Below are 19,311 nucleotides of genomic sequence, written 5' to 3'. Positions count from 1 at the left end.
CTTGAGGCAGAATTTTTGCTCTAAAGGCCTTCATCTGATGAGATGAAGCCCAGCCATGTTATCAGGGGCAATCTCCTTTACTTAAAGTCAGTTAGACGCTGGATGGTAGATGTTAACCGCATTCACAAAACACCTTCATGGAAACACCTAGATTTGTGTTTGATTAAATGATTGGGTGCTGTAGCTGAGCCGGGTTGCCACATGAGATTAACCATCCCTTCCAGCACAGAGCTTGGCCCTGACCTCTGCACCAGGTAAAGGGAAGGGCCGTTCCAACCTCCCCCGGGTCCCTTACTGGTTAGCAGGGGGCCGGGACCCCTGCTCACTCTTAACTCATCCATCCTTGCCTAGGTCTGAGTGTCCTTGGGGGTCGTGCTCCGCACTTGCCTTTCCCCAGCAAGTATTCACTTACCTTGTTGAACTTGAGGCCGGCCAGGATAAGGGTATATTGAGTGTCTGTGTTAGAAATGATGAAGGTCTTTCCTGGCATATCGACGCAGATTAATTTGAACTCTTGTTAGCTAATTGGTATTAATATTTGCTACAGGTAACTGAACTCCTAATGAGCAGAGTGACCATGAAATGTATCCTCCAAACTGAGACACTTTTGAGAGGGAAGGGGCACCGTTAAGCATTCTGGACAGCAGATGTGAATCAGGATTGTCTTGAGAAAATTAGAGCATATGAAAGACTTACTGATGGCCATTGCTATGTTTTCTTAAGAGCTCTTTTATGGGGAGTTATTTTCTGTGCCTGTGTTCCACAGACCGAGTTAATCAAGTCAACAATACGAGCACCGTTGTGGGTTGAACTGCATCCCCCAAAAAGAGATGTTGAAGTCCTGATATTTCTGAATGTGACTTTATTTGGAAATGGGGTCTTCACATAATTAGTCAGGATGAGGTCATGTGGGGGGGACATGCGGAGTGGGGGGCTGCATGCGGAGAGGGGGGCATGTGGAGTGTGGGGGGGTGCATGCAGAGAGGGGGGCGCATGTGGAGGGGGGGCATGCAGAGGGGGGCATGTGGAGTGGGGGGGGCGTATGTGGGGGGGGCATGCAGAGTGGGGAGGGGCATGCAAGAGGAAGCCGTTTAGAATTCTTCCACCTGCTATAGCCGCTAGATTGGTTTTGGTATATTTCTTTCCGGTTGTTTTCATTCGCTTATTTGTGCATAGCTGCACGCAAACCACATGCGATCGTGTGTGTTTTTTCATTTATAATTAGTTTTATTTCCACATCCAATGTCTTGTCAATAACACTTTGTCTAAATTTGTCATGAGGGCAAGGGCTCTGCCTCTCTTGTTCATGGATGCATTCCCAGGATACAGAGCCATGCTGGGGTGGGGTAGATGCCAGTAAATGTTCGTGGAGGGATCGGAGAAATGTGTCACAACTACATAACCATTTCCCTACTACTGGATGATTAGGGACTTCAGTGTTTTATCTTTAGAGGTAATGAGCATCTTCACATGTGTGGTCTTTCCCTTATATTTTGAATAACAGAATACAAGCCAGTGATGAGTTGGGTCAAAGAGAAGAAACACTTTCTGGTTCTTCATAGACAGTCAAGTGCTATTTTAGAGCTGAATTGCCCAGATATCACTCTTGGCTCTGATGCTGTGTGTCCTTGGGTAAATTCCTTAACCTTTCTGTGCCCTAGTTTGCCCATCTGTAAAATGGAGGTGATGATAATATTTCACAGGCTTGTTATAAGGATTACTTTTAATGTTTATTTATTTACTTTGAGAGAGAGTGAGCAAGCGCAGAGCCCAATGAGGGACCCGATCTTACGATGAGATCACGACCTGAGCCGAAATCAAGAGTCGGACACCTGACCAACCGAGCTACCCTGGTGCCCCTTGTTGTAAGGATTAAAAGGAATACTATGTGTCAGGTACTTAGAGGGCGTGGTACACAGTAAGCCCCATATACACACCTATTTGCTGTTTGTGGTTTATACATAAAACATCATATCATGCTAACAAAAAATGACATCTGTGTCCCCCAAGTAGAAACAGTTCACCCTAATAATCACCGTCCTCTTGATATACTCAGTACCTCTGTGTGGTGGCTGGTGAGTGGCTCAGAGTTTGGTGGTTGTAATGTGGATAAGAATCTCGGTTGCTGATGAACTTGAGATACGTTGTGTGCATTCTTTATCAGATCCTGTAGCAGAGGTGGGGGCAGAAGAGGGGTGAACGAATTGTCCCCTGGCCACTATGAGACCGCCCAACCTACTGTGGGAGAAATACAGCCAGACACAGCCAGCGGCCCGTGGAATTATGCAGATGAACAAAGTCCACCCAGACGAGAACACGTCCCTGCTGTTCGCTCCGTGTACTGTAGCAAGGGGGTCCACTACTACCGCTTGCCCTTGGCAGAGACTCAGGCAGGTAGGGGGGTAGAAAAGCTTTATCGTGAAAACAGGAGAGGCCTAGGGTGTGCCCTGGTGGGAGGTCATTGGCACGGGAGGCTGGCGGAGGGTGAACTAGAAGCAGGACATCTCATGCCATTGGTTTGGGGAGTATGTCTGTTTCCTAGGGCTGATGTAACATTACCGCAAACTGGGTGACTTAAAACAATCAACGTATTGTGTCCCTGTTCTAGAGGCCAGAAGTCTGAGATCAAGGTATCCGTAGGGTTGGTTCCTCCTGAAGGCTCTGGGGGGAATCTGTCTGCTGTCTCTGCTCTGGTTTCTGGTGGCTACACCCATCCTTGGTGTTCCTTGGCTGCTGGACACGTCACTACGGTCTCTGAGTTCATCGCCACCTGCCTTCTCTGTGTCTTTGTGTGTCCTTTCCTCTTATAAGGACACCAGTCAGTGGATTTAGGGACCACCCTAATCCAGTATGACTTCATTTTTTATTTAAATGATTGCATCGGCAAAGACCCTATGTTATAGACAAAATTATGTCTCCCTGCCTCCCCAGTCTGTATGTTGAAGCCCTAACCTCCATGTGACCGTATTTGGAGAGAGCACCTTGGTAGGTAATTAAGGTAACATGAGGTTATAAGGCTGGGGCCCTAATCCAATAGGACCGGTCCTGGGAAGAGGGAGAGATTCCAGAGCTCACAGTCTCTGCACGCACACAGAGGAGGCCACGTGAGGACACAGCAGGAAGACCACAGTCCCCAAGTCAGGAAGAGGAGCCTCACCAGAAACCAACCCCGGGGGGCAACCCGATCTTGGATGTCCAGCCTCCAGAAGTGCGAGGAAACGAATTTCTGTTGTTGAAGCCCTCCAGCCGGTGGTATTTTGTTGCAGCAGCCCTCCCAGGCTAACACACCTCATTTCTAAATAAGGTGCCTGCTGGGCATGAGTTTTATTCAGTCTGTTACAGGGAGCGTATTAGCTTTCTCTGGCTGGTCTTGAGTTGGTAATGGCGACGAGCAGGAGGCTTGCTGACTGAGCCCTGACCGTCTGGGCCAGTCATGGTTCGTTGGGCTTCCTGCAGACACAGGAGTCCGAGTTTTGTGGTCCTGTGTGCCGTGGCCATTGTCTACTTGTCTCTCTGGGCTCTTGGAGTTCTGTTGCTAACCAGCTGGGATGCTGGGTAAAGAAAGCCCTTGACCTCTCTGGACGTCAGTGTGCTTTTCTCCCCCTTAAAATGGGAAGTTAAGTGGTTCTCACGGACAGGATAAGGAAATTCAGCATCAGGCTAGGGACAGAGTTGGGGATGGCGGTGTTGGCTTAGAAAATGTCCCCCCGCCCCCAATTTTGATAAGCCCAATGCCCTGTCCTGGGTGAAGGACAACTGGGCCACGTAGCATCTGGAACCTCTTCCAGCCCTAAAATTCCGTGGCGGTTGCTCCTGGAGAGTGCGATCCTGCTGCTGGATCTTCCAATCAAATTTTTATTTTTGGTGGTGCTTAATCTCTTTTGGAATGTGCTGGAAAAAAAAAAAAAAAGATAGGATTTTAAACTCCTTTTCAAGCTGGTTAGGCCAATGATTTAATTATTTTTGCTCCTGTTAGAGACATGAGGGTGATGATAAAACCTAGACAATCCAACTATTGCCCATGAAAGGTATAAAATTCTTAGCGAAGTTATTTTAAACCATAGAATTGGGGGAAAATCACGATTTTTTTTTTCTTTTTGCTTTTGGTTTCTGGCACTTGGGTGGTTTCTAAAACACACAAGTTGAAATGATGGAAGTTTGAAGCTATTTAAATTACTCTCCAGCCTTACGGTCTCACTTGCATAGTTTCAGAATAAACGTCAGGGCTTAGAACGTGGGGCTATTTTTAACTAAGGTAGAAAGCAGAGAGAGAATGGCGTGTTTTGAAGCAATTTTTTTCTGTTTTGAAAAATTCAATTCACAGTTTATATTCCCTAAAGAGAATCGACTAATTGAAAGGTCGGGGAAGGATCAGCATCTAATGGACGCACATCTCCGTCCAGCACTTTCCTTCTGGGCAAGGGCATGGTTCAGCATCTAAGCAGCACTTTGGAAGCCCAGAGCCGAGAAAGCAGGGCCAGCCAGCCTGTCTCCTAGATATCCTTGGGGCAGAGCTCGTTCTAGCAGCTCTCGGTTTTGTGTCCGAAGGGAGGTGGAAAGCCAGACACGTATTCACTCCGTGGACGTGTCCTGAACACCCACCTCGTGCCAGGATCCAATAGCTCACAGGCTTGAGCGGTGTAGCCGGAGCAGAGCCAGTGTGGGAGGGCAGGTGGCTTGAGAAGACGAGAGATTGTCCGGGCCACACCGTGTGGGTTTGGGCATTTATCCTAAGAGCAATTGGAAACCACGGAAGGGTTTCAGGCCATATGCGCATGTGGAGGAACTGGTCTGGCTCTGTGTGGAACACAGAAAGGGGCACATCGGGAGAGGTTGGTGGAGACGGAGAGGTGGGTGAACTTAAGCTGGTTAGGAAGTAAGATGGCCAGGACCCTAAGGAGCATTGGCTAAAAGAGGGCAGAGTGTGGAGCACCTGGATGGCTCAGTCGGTTAGGTATCCAACTCTGGATCTCAACTCAGGTCATGGTCCCAGGGTCATGAGATGGAGCCCTGTGTCAGGCTCTGCGTTGACATTGCACAGCCTTCTTGGGATTCATTCATTCATTCATTCAGTCTCTCTCTCTCTGTCGAAATAAATAAACTTGAAAAAAATAGTAGGACAGAGTGTCAGTCAGTGTTCAGTACAGGAAATAGAAGCCATTCTCCATATTTTTAAACAGAAAGGAATTCAGGGAATTATGTGTTTACAAAGTTGCAAGAAAGGCTAAAGGAACAGGAGTTGGAAGTGGGATGATCAAGTTCAAAGACATCCTGTGGGGGAATACGGAAGTGGGTGCTGTTGCCAGGAGAGCCTCTCAACGCATGGGCTTTATAACCTTGGTCGCCGGAGGAAGAACCCCTCTGCGTCTTTTCTTCCCTCTGAGTCCCCTGGCTTGGCAGAACCTGCTTCTCCTTCAGAACGCTTAGCTTCAAGGTCATCCAGACTCCACAGGACAGGAAATAGGGCCGGTACGTGTGAACGTGTGACTATGCAGTGCACAGCCTGTGCGCTGTCTAGCGTCCCTGACAGGAAGGTTCGTGGAAGGAAGTTGAAATGGAAGCTGGGTGCCCTTGGCCCTGTCCACCCATCACAGGGCATGGGGGAGGAGGAGGTCATCAGGGACAGCGCCGGGATTTCTTGCGTGCAGAGCAACATGGATGGTGGGCCACTCACCGGGGACGGTTTAAGGTACTTATAGGACGGCTAAGGTGTGATGACCGGTTGGTACCTGGGTATGTTGGGTCTCGAGCTCAGCAAAGGTTGGGATTTGGGAGATGTCTGCAGAGATTAGGAATTCAAGGCCAAGGCCACCCGGGGAGAGTGCGTAGATGGAGAAGAGGGCTTGGGCAGAGCTCTGAGAACCACAGTATTTGGGGTCCCACAAAGGAGGGGCTTCTGAAGGACACTGTGCAAGCGGGGGGGGGGGGGGAGTGTCAAAGAAACGAAGTGAGAGCATCGTGTGAAGGTGGGATCACACAGCAATGTGGGTGGATCCTGGTACATTTTGCCAAGTAAAAGAAGCAAGACCAGAAGGGGTGAAAGAAGCCAAAAGAAAGGCTGCATGTTGTATGATTCCACTGACAGAACATTCTAGGAAAGGCAGTCTATGGGAAAAGGAGACACCAGTAGCTGCCAGGAGTTGGGGTGCAGAGGAGGGTTTGACTACAAAAAGGCAGCACGAGGGAATTTGGGGGATGATGGAACTCTGCTGTCTCGGGGCGTGGTGGTGGATGTCCCAAGACCCGTAGAAATGCACGCCCCGAAGAATGAATTCTGTATGTAATGTGGGTGGGTGGATCATTCATATGTTCATACATCATAAGTAGGGCGTGGTCAGTTTTATTAAACGTTTCAAGTATGTTGAGAAAGATGAGTGATGGGTTTCTGTAGATCCATGGAGTGACGGACAAGACCTCTGCATGGGCGGCTCGCGGACTGTCATCGGAACGGACCTGTAACATGTGTGTGGTCCTGTTTTTAGGAATGTGACTTCTGGCTGTGGTCCTCAGAGCTTGTAGGGGTACGGAGCCTGTCCTTGGGTATAGGAGACTCGAGTTCTGAGATGTGCACCTGTTGCGGGCAGAATGCTCTGATGGAGAGACTGGTGTCGGTTGGGCTCCCAGCCTGTGTCCCCCTGTCCTCGCTTGTGCCAAACCTTGGTTGCGTGACCACAGGCGCCTCATTTAGCTTTTCAGAACCTCTATTTTGTCATCAAGAAAATGGGGATGACGGTCTTCTCAGGACTGATGTGACAGATGAGAGGGCTTTGAGAAGTTTGTAATGCAGCCTTCGAAACTTGATGTGGGCGCCACTCTCTCCATGGGCTTGTGTTCCCCCTCCCCCCTCGCGTCAGTAACCCCCTCCCCAACCCTGGCTTGGTTCGCTCCCCGTCATTCTTGCAAGCTTCTCGTCATCTCTCAGTCTTTTGTCTACTTGTCTAACTTGCGCCAGCCCCTCAAGGGCACGTCTGGGATGCTCGTAGTAAATGCTTGTGTCCCGCACACAGTAAATGCTCAAGAAATTCATATTGGGCTCTTTCAGGAGCAGGGCGTCTGCCATCTTGATAACCTACCACTTTCTGGATAACTTTGCCTTTCTTAGAAGGTCCAATCACGCTCCAGGATGAAAAAAATGCCAGGCCTGCGGATGCTCACAGATGCATCGGGATCCCGTCTGCCCATGCCCAGAAGGCCTGACATCTACCGAGGGTGCTGAACAAATGCTTGAACGAATTAATACATTTTGAAAACTAGCAGAACTGTTGGCAAAAGTACGGAGCCTTGAAGGGGTAACATGAACTCAGGGTTCCTGAAATAGAATGGCATTATCCGTGTGAACTTGTCCACAGAGAAGGTCAAGTGTGCCTAGGGGTTTCATTTATAAGGTGTTAGGTCACTGGTGGTGGAGGGGAGGGTGGCAGAGGCTTTTGTCCCCAGGGGTTTTAAAGTTTTCCCTCCGATGTTCAGGAAGGCACCCGGCAGGAAAGACCTCTCCCCAGCTCCCACCCGCCCTGGACCCAGCGGAGTGTGGGTGGACTAGAAGGTTCACGCCCGAGGTGTAATGTAAGGAGAGGGGTGTGTTCAGAACCTAGAGTGATGGAGAAGCCGGCTCTGGGCACCCAAGTTCAAAGGAAAGAATCCTAAAAGGGAGGTGGGCAGTGGTTGCTGGGTCTCCGGCAGCTTTCCCTCCCTTCCTCTCGCCCCGGGCTCCCCCAACCCCCGTCCGCAGGTGTCAGGGTGCTGGGATCATCCCTGGTTTCCTGAGCTCAGCTCCACCTGAAGGCATATCTTTTCCCCCACACCCACCGCTGCCGGATTTCTGCAGCTTAAAGGCTTAGGCATGGCCTCAAAAGCTGCGTGCACCTGCCCTCTTGATTCCTCCGTCCTCCCTGGTGGGGATTTGAGCAGACGGGGCGGCTCGGCCCCTTGCAGACATTGCAAGCATCGCCGCACCCTTGAACGTGGCCCAGGGGCTCCTGATCCCAGCAAGGCCAGGAGAGGAGTTTTTCTCAGGAAGCCAGGATTAAGTAGCAGCAGCATCCAGACCCTGATGTGGCCGGGTCTGATCTCCACGGTCTCTTGCTCTTCCCCACTAAGCTGGTTTTGTCTTCCCTTTTGCTTTCACAAACCCAAGGCTCGTTGTCTGGAACGGGGGTGGGGGCAGACTTGTATCAAGTGTGGAGTCTGTAAGGTAACCGTTCTGAATGACACGGAGTGCCGTGCAGAGTTGTCTGGATCCCTTGACCCTTACCGCAGCCTGGTGGGCATGGCGATAACCACTTAACAGATGAGGGGACAATCCCTGAGGTGTTAAGCAACTTGCCAAGGTCATGAGAGTAATAGGAAAGGGGCAGAGGCCTTTCCTGAAACCTGTCATCTGCTTCTAAAGACAGTGCCCTGAGCAGGTGCATAGGCTGTCTGTGGTTTAAAGTTCCTGCTGTTCGAGATGGAGGTGGGACGGACAGGTACCTGCTGTGCCTGCTCCGTGGTCTGCTGCCCAGACGCCAGTTTCTAGAAGCTTCGATTCCTGAACTGAGAAGTGGACTGGTGCCAGCTACCAGCTGCCGACTGGAGAGGACAGGGTGGCCATCTGCCCGCTCCTAACCACATAGTAGCAGTGAGTGTTCCACCACTTTGCGTGGCAGCAGATGGCTCCTGAAGACATAGAGGGACGGACGCAGCCGGGGCCCCACAAGCTTGTGGGCAGTTGCATCAGAACTCCCATTCAGGTCTTCCAACCCCCTTTACAGTGGGATCTCCGTCTGGGTTAGAGGCAGCCCTTAATCCTAGACAAGGAGCTCAGGGTCCCGCTGTGCATCCTGGCTTATGTGGCTGGGGTCCCCAAGCTGCTCACTGCCCCCTCTGAGCCTCATCTGGAAAACAGGGACCTTCATGGCTACAGGGCCTGCCTCATGAGTTCATCGTGTGTCCAGAAGACTTGGGTGGGTGCAGAGGGCAATGGGTCATTAGCAGCTGGTAGGTGTGCTGGTTACTCCATCTTTGCTGGCAAAATTAAGGCATGGATGGCATGTCCTCCCCCTGCAGCCCTCCAGCCTACGCAGGGGGTCGCAGAGCAAGAGGCTGTGGCTGAACCAATAGAAGCCTGTTCCTACCAAGGACAAAGCCATTTATAATCCATATCTCCCCCCTCCCGGAGCCCAGATGATACATCCTCACGGCAGAAAGGCGCATTACTTTATTCTAATTTTCAAAGAATGCCGAGGATTGAATAAATCACCAGCTCTCTGAACACAGATTTGGAGAATCAGGAACAGTGTCAAATGTTCGGTGCAGAAATGTCCATTGATCTGCACCAAAATATCCTGGGCTGTTACGTTTCTCCTGGAAACAAGGCCCTGGCCGCAGGAATGCTGAGCCCCTTCCTTTATAATTATCATCTCTGAGCCGACAGACCTTGAAGCAGACCCCTGCCCTTGAAATGACAGCAGCAGTTTTATTAAAGAATTTAGATTACAGAAGGAAAAATACCCCAGAGAAGAGAAAGAATCCATCTTTCATTAAATGCTGCTTGTTTTAAAGTGGGAACATTTTCTGGGTGTCTGGGGAGCTGATGTTTTCCATGTCTTGTGGGAGAATCTGATCTTAAAAAACAGAAGATTTTCCATATAAGGGAGAAGTCATCATTTTCAGAGCTTAGGGCCAAATTATATTTCCAGAGAAGAGATTTTTGTCCTAGAGAGTATATTTACAAGCATTTATTGAGCACCCGCTATGAACCAGGTGTCATTCTAAATGTTCAAGGGGTCTGTAAGGGTAATGAACGCATTCTTGTAGGATAAGAGAATATGGGTTGTTAGTAGTTTACTATTTTTTATTCAGTTGACTTTAATTTTTTTAATGTTTATTTTTTAAATTTTTTTAAATGTTTATTTATTTTTGAGACAGAGAGAGACAGAGCATGAACGGGGGAGGGTCAGAGAGAGAAGGAGACACGGAATGTGAAGCAGGCTCCAGGCTCTGAGCTGTCAGCACAGAGCCCAATGCGGGGCTCGAACTCACGGACCGTGAGGTCATGACCTGAGCCGAAGTCAGATGCTTAACCGACTGAGCCACCCAGGCTCCCCTAATGTTTATTTTTGAGAGAGACAGAGACCGAGCACGAGTGGGGAAGGGCAGAGAGAGAATCTGAAATAGGCTCTAGGCTCTGAGCTGGACACAGAGCGTGAACTCACGGACCGCGAGGTCTTGAACTGAGCCCAAGTCGGATGCTTAACCAACTGAGCCGCACCCCCCACCCCCAGCACCTTTATTCAGTTGACTGTTAAAGTGTTTTGGGAATTTGCTGTGTGCCAGGCCTGGCTAAGGCCCTGAGAATGTAATACGGGGCAGTGTGGAGCCCTGCCTTCCCGGAGCTTCCAGTCTAGCTGGATGTGATGGAGACGTGGGGGTGTGGGAGTGTCTGACAGAAGACTTGTAGAAATGACATTCACAATGTAGTTATCCATTGGTCATCTTGAATGGGCAGGTGGGGTGAGAAGGAATTATTCCTTAATTATCTGTGAACTTTCTGAGGCCCAAGAAGCAAACGAGTGGCCCAGATCCTTTGGGAATGTCAAGGGTGATACCCCAAAGCCAAGTGCTTGGTTTCTGATGCAGAAGGCTCTGCACATCACAGGGCCACCTACCACCATCCAAGGATGATGAGAGCCTGTAACAGGAGTGGTGGTACCCACCCCAGCAGGGTATTCTTGGGGACAAAGGAGGGGCTATGACCTGGTACCCAATGATCCAAGATGGCGGTACGCCAGTGGAAGCACCTGGTGGCTGAGGGGTCCAGGGGATGAGGGGACAGGGGCCAATGCTCTCAGACCTCATCCCTACCTTGCTACACCTCAGCCTGGGGTCATGCCCCAAGACTTACCTGGAGCCTCACTCCCACGGATGATTTTCCCTGTGTGTGTGGCTCCACAGAGAGAGTCCACAGCATGGGGGAGTGGGGCGGGTGGGGACAGGGGTTTGTACTGCCAGCACTGCCATCCCCTACCCAGCCGATGTCACCTGACCTCTTTGGGATCTTGGCTTCCCCATTTGGAGTGACAGATCCGTCATGGGTGGTCGGAGAGGTGGAGAAGAGGGACCAGTGAGCTTTGGACAAGCTGAAAGGGCTTTGCAGGAGAACACATGTCCCTGAACTCTGGGGGGCAGGCAGGGGACCAGAAATGACTCCAGAGTGAGGGAATAAGCCTGCTTCTCAATTCTGATCTGACTGTGGCAACGGGTGATCTCCCAGAATCCTGGGACAGCAAGTTTGAAGTTTGCCACAGTAACAGCTTTATTTAATTTATTTAATTCACATACCATACAATCCATCTATTTAAAGTTACACACTTTAGTGGCTCTTAAGCATATTCATAATTATGCAAGCATCACGACAATTTTAGAACACTTTCATTAACCCAGATAGAAAGCCTGCCCACCTTACCTGTTACCCCCCAAGCCCTCATACCTCCCAGTCCTAATCAACCACAAATCTACAAAATAGATTTACCTATTCCGGCCATTTTATATTAATGGAATCTTACAACATGTGGTCTTGTGCGACTGGCTTCTTTCACGTAGCATACAATTTTCAGGGTTCTTCCTGGATGGTTCTTCCATCATCTATCAGTAGTTCCTTTCTTTTTAAAGTTTTTTATTGTTTATTATTTATTTTTGAGAGAGAGAGAGAGAGACAGCACAACTGGGGGAGGGGCAGAGAGAGAGGGAGACACAGAATGACAAGCAGGCCCCAGGCTCCGAGATGTCAGCACAGGGCCCGGCGCGGGGCTCGAACCCACAAACCGTGAGATCATGACCTGAGCCGAAGTCGGACGCTTAACCGACGGAGCCACCTAGGCGCCCCGTTGCTTCCTTCCTTTTTAGTGCCAAATATTATTCCATTGGATGGACCACGCTTTATTTATCCGTTCATTCACTGGTGGCTCTTTGGGGTGTTTCCACTTCGAGGCGATCATGAAATCACACTGCCATGAGCACTCGTGTGCAAGTTTTGTGTGGACGTGTTTTCCTTCGGGCAGATACTTGGGAGTCGACTCCCTGGGCCCTGTGGCAACTCTTCAGTCTAACGTTTTGAGGACCTGCCAGACCGTTTCCCCACAGCGCTGTCCCATTTTAGTCTCCCACCAGCAGTTACGAGGGCTCCGGTATCCCCACGTCCTTGCCAGCCTTTGTCGTTATTTGTCTTTGCCATCCTCGTGGGCGGGAAGTGTTTCCTACGTCAGAAAACTGCGAGGGGTGTGGTAAGCTTGATCACCTCGAGTTTCTAGGATGTCTGTGGATAATTCGTGTTCAGCAACGTTTACTGGAGAGCACAGGTCTGCCGTGGCCTAAGGAGAAGCAGCCGGCTGGCCCCCTCCCGGGGCGGTTCCCGGCCCAACAGACTCTGCAGTTCCAGACTCAGACTGCAAGGGCGGCCGTCCCATCAGGAGGCCCACTGAGACTAACACTCTGTCCCCTTGTCTTGCAGCGATTCATGAGTTCCCCACAGACCTGTTCTCCAATAAGGAGCGACAGCACGGAGCCGTCCTGCTGCACATCCTCGGAGTAAGTGGCCGCGTGGGGGGGAGGGGCTGGGATGTTCCTAAACCTCCGGCAGGTGACGCCTGTGTGCAGAGCACAGCAGAGCCCTGGCGTGCCAAAGATGTCCCACCCTTGGAAGCGCCCCGCGAGGAGAACGGATCCTGGACCCATTTTAACCCTCCCCGCCAGAAAAAAGGAAAGAAGATGAAAAGAAATCTTAAAGATGTCAGGTGGTGGGGCGCCTGGGTGGCGCAGTCGGTTAAGCGTCCGACTTCAGCCAGGTCACGATCTCGCGGTCCGTGAGTTCGAGCCCCGCGTCGGGCTCTGGGCTGATGGCTCAGAGCCTGGAGCCTGTTTCCGATTCTGTGTCTCCCTCTCTCTCTGCCCCTCCCCCGTTCATGCTCTGTCTCTCTCTGTCCCAAAAATAAATAAACTTTAAAAAAAAAAATTAAAAAAAAAAAAAAAAAAAAAAAAAAAAAGATGTCAGGTGGCTTGCTCGGGGTTGCACAGCACGTGACCCCGAAGTCCCGTCTTCCTGTGCCCCATCTTCTGCTTTTATAAAAAGGGAGTGACAGGGGCGCCTGGGTGGCGCAGTCGGTTAAGCGTCCGACTTCAGCCAGGTCACGATCTCGCGGTCCGTGAGTTCGAGCCCCGCGTCAGGCTCTGGGCTGATGGCTCAGAGCCTGGAGCCTGTTTCCGATTCTGTGTCTCCCTCTCTCTCTGCCCCTCCCCCGTTCATGCTCTGTCTCTCTCTGTCCCAAAAATAAATAAACGTTGAAAAAAAAAAAATTTAAAAAGGGAGTGACAGCCTCTTTCCCAGACATGTGAGCACGCGTGCATGTGAGTCAAGAAGCACCCCATAGGCGTCTTTTGGGATGAGCACTGGCTGTTGTATGGAAACTAATTTGATAATAAATTTCATATAATAAAAAAAATAAAGTCACTAAATTAAAAAAAAAAAAAAGCGCCCTATACATGATTGCCGGGATTCCCCCCCCCCCCCAATTTCACCACCCTGCCATAAATCTATAATTGAAAACTTTGGTGCACTTCTCCAATTCCTGGAGAATTAGATTTAGATGCGCCTTGGTGTATTTAGATGTGCCTTGGTGACAAGTGGTGGAGTTCCAAGAGGAACAGCGGGTCCTAACCTAAGCCACAGGTCAAAGTCAGCTCTCCTGTGACGGGAGTAGGCGAACTACAGCCTGCAGCCGCTGCCCGTGTTTGTAAATAAAGTTTTCTCAGGGCACAGCCATTCCTGTCATTTCTGGATTATCTGTGGCTGCTAAACCCCACCCAGTATATTGAATGACAGTCCTGGGTATTTCTGTGACAGTTATTATCTTCCCACTTCCCCTGGCTCTCCTGCGCCCTCCCCTTTCACTGAGAGGGTGTGGGTTTGGCGAATTAGTCCCGTAGTTCTGGTGCTCTGCCCCATGAAGGTCTTGGCATTTGCTGACCCAAAGCCTTTTCTCCTGAACCTGAGAACACCTCAGGAATTTTGCAGAAACCCTGGAGAGCAGACATTCCCAAACTGTGGCTGGAGGGCCAAATCCAGCCCACCTCCTGTTTTTGTGAATCAAGTTTTATTGGAACTCAGCCATACCCACTCCGTGTACTCTTCTAATGCAGCAGAGTCATTGCGATGGAGACCGCGTGGCCTGTCAATACTAAAATATTCGCCGTTTAAGAAAAACTTTGCTGACCCCTTCTTTAGAGCAAGAAGAGGCTCAAACTTTGGAGCCAGTTGTCGTCTGCGACACTAGGAAGCTTCTCAGAATTTCCTGGCCTGGGCCGTGTGGTGCCTTCTTGGCCTCCTTTTCTCTTGAGTATTGCTGAGGGAATCAAGAGAGCTGGGGTCCCACAGATCACCCTTTGCCTGGGAGATGATGTTGGGGAGAATTTATGAGGGGGGGGCGGTGAATTCAAGTCCGTATCCTGAGATTTTTATAGAAGAGTCTCTCTCCTTTCCCCATACCCCCGGTATTTGTTTCTTTTTGCTTTCCCCCCAAAGATAATTAGATCCAGGGACAGCATACCTGGGCTCCAGGAGATAAGGCCTTGGAGGCCTTGGCCACAGCCGATCTTCCAGTTGATTTAATCACCATTAATCAGTGTGCTACTTCAGCAACTTCACAATTGTTTTTGCTGAAGCAGCCCGGCCTTTCCCATTTTTGTGAATAGAGCATCCATATCACTTTGTCTTTGAAGAAAGAAATGCTTCCCTTAGTATTTAGCATAAAGTCCCACCTGTCCATGGACTCTCTGGTCCTTGCCTTTCCCTCCAACCTCACATCCTCTGTTTTCCATCACCGTCTCACTGTGTTCTACCTGCATCAGTGACTTTGCTGTTCCTCAGGTGCACCAAGCATACTCCTGCCCCAGGACCTTTGCACTTGCCTTTCCCCAACAGTTAGACTTTGTCTCTTTGTCCCCCGCTAAGGTAAGTTGCAGGAGGCAGAGGCATTTCCTGGCAGATTCACCATGTATCCCTGATGCCTGGAATAGTGCCTGGCCCATAGGATAGGCTCGGGGAAAACCATGTTGGATGGGCAGGGCAGGGAGGGGTTCTGTATATAAAACCGTGTGAAAACTGTCAATCTGTTCTCACTCTGCCATTAAACAGATGAAGAAACGGAGACCTGGAGATGTGACTTATCCAAAGTCACATGGCAGCTAAGTCCCAGAATCAGCATTAGAATCTGGACTTTTTGTGCCTTGAACCCCCCAGTGTGAGTGGCTTGTGTCTTTGAACCTCTGCCAACATTAGGTAGCATCCCAGGTACCGCTGGCTCTCAAATTGCCACTTGTTTCGGCAGGGGGTGGCCAGCTGGTAAGAAGAAAATGGTGCCTTCAGCAAAAATGAAGGGGGAAAATTGGGATAATTATTATTTTAAACTCTTAAAAGGGTGATTCTAAATGCTCTCCTTGGCCCTAAGGGTGAGATCTTGCATTTCGAGACCATACTCTAGTGCCAGGGAGATAGCTGGTGCTTTAAGAGCAGAGGAAAGAGCCCAAGGCCGTGTGGCCTGAGCTTTTGGCCCCTTTGCCGCCCAGCATATTATTTCCCCTCCTTGGGCTCAGTTTCCCCATCTGCTCGTGAGAGGATTGAGGGAGCCAGCCTCTGTGGTGCTAGAATCTTCCTCTGTGTGTGCCTCCGCCTTGGCAGGCTGGCTCTGGGCATGACGGATGCCCAGCCATGCCTCCTTGGCGGTAGGTGCCTTCGCTGACGATCCCCCATTTCCTTCTCAGGCTCTGTACATGTTCTACGCCTTGGCCATAGTGTGTGATGACTTCTTCGTTCCGTCTCTAGAGAAGATCTGCGAGGTACGCAGGAGGGACTTGGGATCCCTCAGCAAAGCCGGGGTGCGGGTGGAGGGCTGGTGCGACCAAGGACACGGGACGTGTCAGGGCCAGACTGAGTGGGGAGCACTCTGGTGGTGAAGATGGTCAGGCCAAACGCTTAGTGTGGCCCCAGCAAAGCCTGGCTTTGGAACCCCCAGAGGACAGTCGGTGGGCGGGGGGGCGTCTTCTCCCAGATTTGGCAGAAGAAGAGGCTTGCGGTCATCACCCAGAGCCTCTGGCTTCATGGCGAGCTGTTGGCCGTGAAGCCAAGCCTGTCTGGTTAGGGAGCATTTCTCATACCAAGCTGCGGGTGGCAGGCACCAGGTAGGGATCTGTGTCTTTGGGGAAGATGCAGAGGCGGAGCGAGGAAGGCCCTTTGTTCCAAGTTCACAGGCTGACGTTTTTCCCTTTAAGTATTTGTGAAGGTTTGGTTTTCTTGTCTCTTGCCTCACACGTAAAAACTCCAGTGCTGGGGCGCCTGGCTGGGAGAGTATGTGACTCTTGATCTCGGGGCTGTGGGTTCAAGCCCCATGTTGGGTGTAGTTATTGCTTAAAAATAAAATCTTACAAAGAAATTTGTTTTTAAGTCTCCTGTGTCTCTCAGCTCTGCCTTACTCTTGGCTTCCAGCCAGGGAAGGAGAATTACCTCTGTTTGCAGCACCTACTATGTGCAGGTGACTCTGGGCTTTGGCTCACTTCGTCCGGGTGAGATCTGCCAGCTACTTGAGGCCGCCTTGTTGTTGTGACATTGGCAGCCGGGGGACACAGCTTGTTAGGACAGGTGCTTCCCTGCTGCTCAGCACAGAACAGGGACTTTTTGACTTGGGCCTCCTGAAGAGGGAGTGGCCTGGCAGGGGTGTGCAAAGGCCTCCCCTCCCCCCGCCCCACCTTGCTCACCACTCCACTTCTCACCTCACTCAGAACGAGCCACAGGTCAGTAAGCGAATTGAGCCAGAGAAGGAGCATAAGGAGAGAATCCGGAAATGGCCGCCAGGGGTGTCAGGGTGGGAGGCCTCGCCTCAGGGCCCCTGGAGCAGTGTGCTGGGGGTAAGCCACCTGCTGCTTCCTCGGAGGAGGCCCTCGGGAAAGCCAGTCAGCTGGGCCTTACGGAGTGTGCACTCTGGGCACTCACTAATGCGAGAGCTTGGGGACCCCAGCAATGGGGGGGGGGGTCCCCTGCCATTCTGGGGGTGGCAGAAGCCTGTGGAAGATGGATGACCAGTGGCACAGGACCATGTGCCGTGGAGGTGCCCCTCAAGGTTGCCTGTCTCTGTAAGGACACAGAGGTGGATGAGCGGGATGGCCTTGGCCCTATAGGCAAAAACCAACGGAAGGGGCTAGTAAGAGCCATCAAAGGACTGAAGAGCCAAAAGGAGGGAGGGAATGTCTCTTTCGGGGAGAAGCCTAGGAGGGCTTCGTGGAGGAAGTGGTATTTGGTCCAGACTTCCGAAGTGGGAAGGATTTCTCCAAGCAGAGAGGGCAGGGAAGGGTGTTCCAGGAGACAAAGGCAGAACAGTTTGTATTCTGCTAGAAGATACTGGAGATGCTCTGATGGCAGAACATCTTCTGTGGAACCTTCCTGTCTGACAAGGTTAGGGTGGCCGGGTTTCCACCCTGGTAGGTCAGTATTGTGCCACGCCCCAGCTTCTGTCAAGCCCAGAGCTCTGACCCCTCTGAGGGACCCCTTCTATAGAAGGTCAGCAAGGTCAGCAGGGAGGTTGTGCCAGACTCTGTGTTCCTCAGGGACTCCAGAGCCCCGGGCTGACCAGGGTGCTTTGGAAGGTGGATGCCAGGGGAGACCCAGCCCTGCCCAGAGGCCTTCTGAATACCACAGGGTGGGCACCTTCAAGGTGGTGTTCAGGCCGGGGCGCCCCGACGACTCAGTCATTTAAGCGTCTGGCTCTTGATTCAGGCTCAGGCCACGATCTCACAGTTTGTAAATTCGAGCCCTGCATCGGGCTCCGTGCTAACAGTATGGAGCCTGCTTGGGATTCTGTCTCTCCCTCTCTGTCCCTCCCCTGCTTGCTCTCTCTCACCCAGATAAGTAAAAATAAACTTTAAAAAAAAAAAAAAGGTGCTGTTCAGGGAGACCCAGGGTCTCGGTGGTTTCTCCTGGCACCAAAAGTCCCCGTCACCACATTCCCAATCAGAGGATGGGCTTCTGTGGCTGGAGCACGGCCTTGCCAAGCAAAGTGAGTCTCAACAGAGCTCCAGCCCCGCCTCATTCTCCCTTATCCCCGGGAGTAGGGTACCTGGGTGTTTGTCTCAGCGGCCAGCCGGCCATCGGGCCTGCCACGGTGAAGGCCTTCTGGAATGCAAGAGCCAAGCTGTGTGTCTGGGGCCTCCGGGTTCCGCGGCCCCGATGCGTCGCAGTCCGCATGGTACCCAAGGTCTGTGTGGGCATCGGAGGTGGCTCCCCATTGAGCACCACTGTGTACCAGCCTCTCTCTTAGGCACTGGCGATCCGTGGGTGAAAAAGACCGACCGTGCCCTCATCGGCCAGTGGGGCAGGGAAGCTCACAGACCTCAGACCCTCACTGTGTGATTTGTGTTTCATTAATGGGAGGACCGGACCCTCCCACCTGTCCTGGGTGTTGTACCTGGAAAGGCTTCATCAAGGAGACCTCGTTCAGGGGCTTTGGGGAATGAGCGGAAACTGACAGAAGGGGACGGGGGCCTCTGGGTTGAGCGGCCAGCAGAGTAGCAGGAGACGTGTGTGCTCAGGGTGCAGGGTGCTCGACTCTGGCAACAGCACAGCTTTCCCACGCTTTCTGCGGCTGCCAGAGTATCCGGGGACTGTGTCTGCTCTCCCCGCCTCACAGCCTGAGTGTCCGCGGTCGCTTCTGTTTCAGAAACTCCATCTGAGTGAAGATGTGGCTGGAGCCACCTTCATGGCCGCGGGAAGCTCGACGCCCGAGCTGTTTGCCTCTGTTATTGGTAAGAAATCCCACCAGCTGGGGACGTGGGATCTTCGTCAGCTCCGAGCCTCTGTTTTCTCATCTGTAAAACGGGAGAGCCAGGGAGACAGAAAGTAAACTCGTGGTTCCCCGGGGCATGTGGTGGAGCAAAGGGCTGATGGGTACAAGGTTTCTTTTGGGGGGTGACGAAGGTGTTCTAAAATCAGATTGTGTGCTGGCTGCACCATTCTGGAACTCTACCAAAACGCTGGGTCTTACGCTTTGAATGGGTGGGTTTTATGGTATGTGAATTATTTCTCAATAAAGCTGTTAAAAGGGAAAAAAGGCGGGGGGGGGGGGGAGGCGGGGAAGAGTGGAGTAGGTGGTCCCTCAGGATACTTCCTCCTCTCTGGTTTGGCCGTTGTCAGCATCATGGGCGTCCTAGAACCAGTCCCTCAGTCCATGGGGTTGGGGACAAGGGCCTCGCAGCAGCCTGGGTCTGAGGAAGTGTACGCACAAGAGGATTTCT

At 51.4% G+C, this 19,311-nt stretch overlaps 1 protein-coding gene across 2 annotated transcripts in view; it reads left to right on the top strand.

The window, feature by feature from the left end:
- Window positions 1–19,311, top strand: part of SLC24A4 (solute carrier family 24 member 4) — a 173,310-nt gene that overhangs the window by 100,485 nt on the left and 53,514 nt on the right. For both annotated transcript variants that reach the window (XM_086708960.1, XM_086708962.1), the window contains exons 3-5: window positions 12,488–12,564; window positions 15,793–15,867; window positions 18,738–18,822. In XM_086708960.1, the coding sequence (XP_086565086.1) occupies window positions 12,488–12,564; window positions 15,793–15,867; window positions 18,738–18,822 (237 nt within the window). The remainder of the gene's footprint in view (window positions 1–12,487; window positions 12,565–15,792; window positions 15,868–18,737; window positions 18,823–19,311) is intronic.

Source organism: Puma concolor, chromosome B3 (assembly GCF_028749965.1).
Source record: "Puma concolor isolate L17-30 chromosome B3, mPumCon1.1.hap2, whole genome shotgun sequence".
Lineage (NCBI taxonomy): Eukaryota > Metazoa > Chordata > Mammalia > Carnivora > Felidae > Puma > Puma concolor.
Note: the sequence above shows the minus strand (reverse complement) of the source record. Positions and strands in the feature narration are given on the sequence as shown.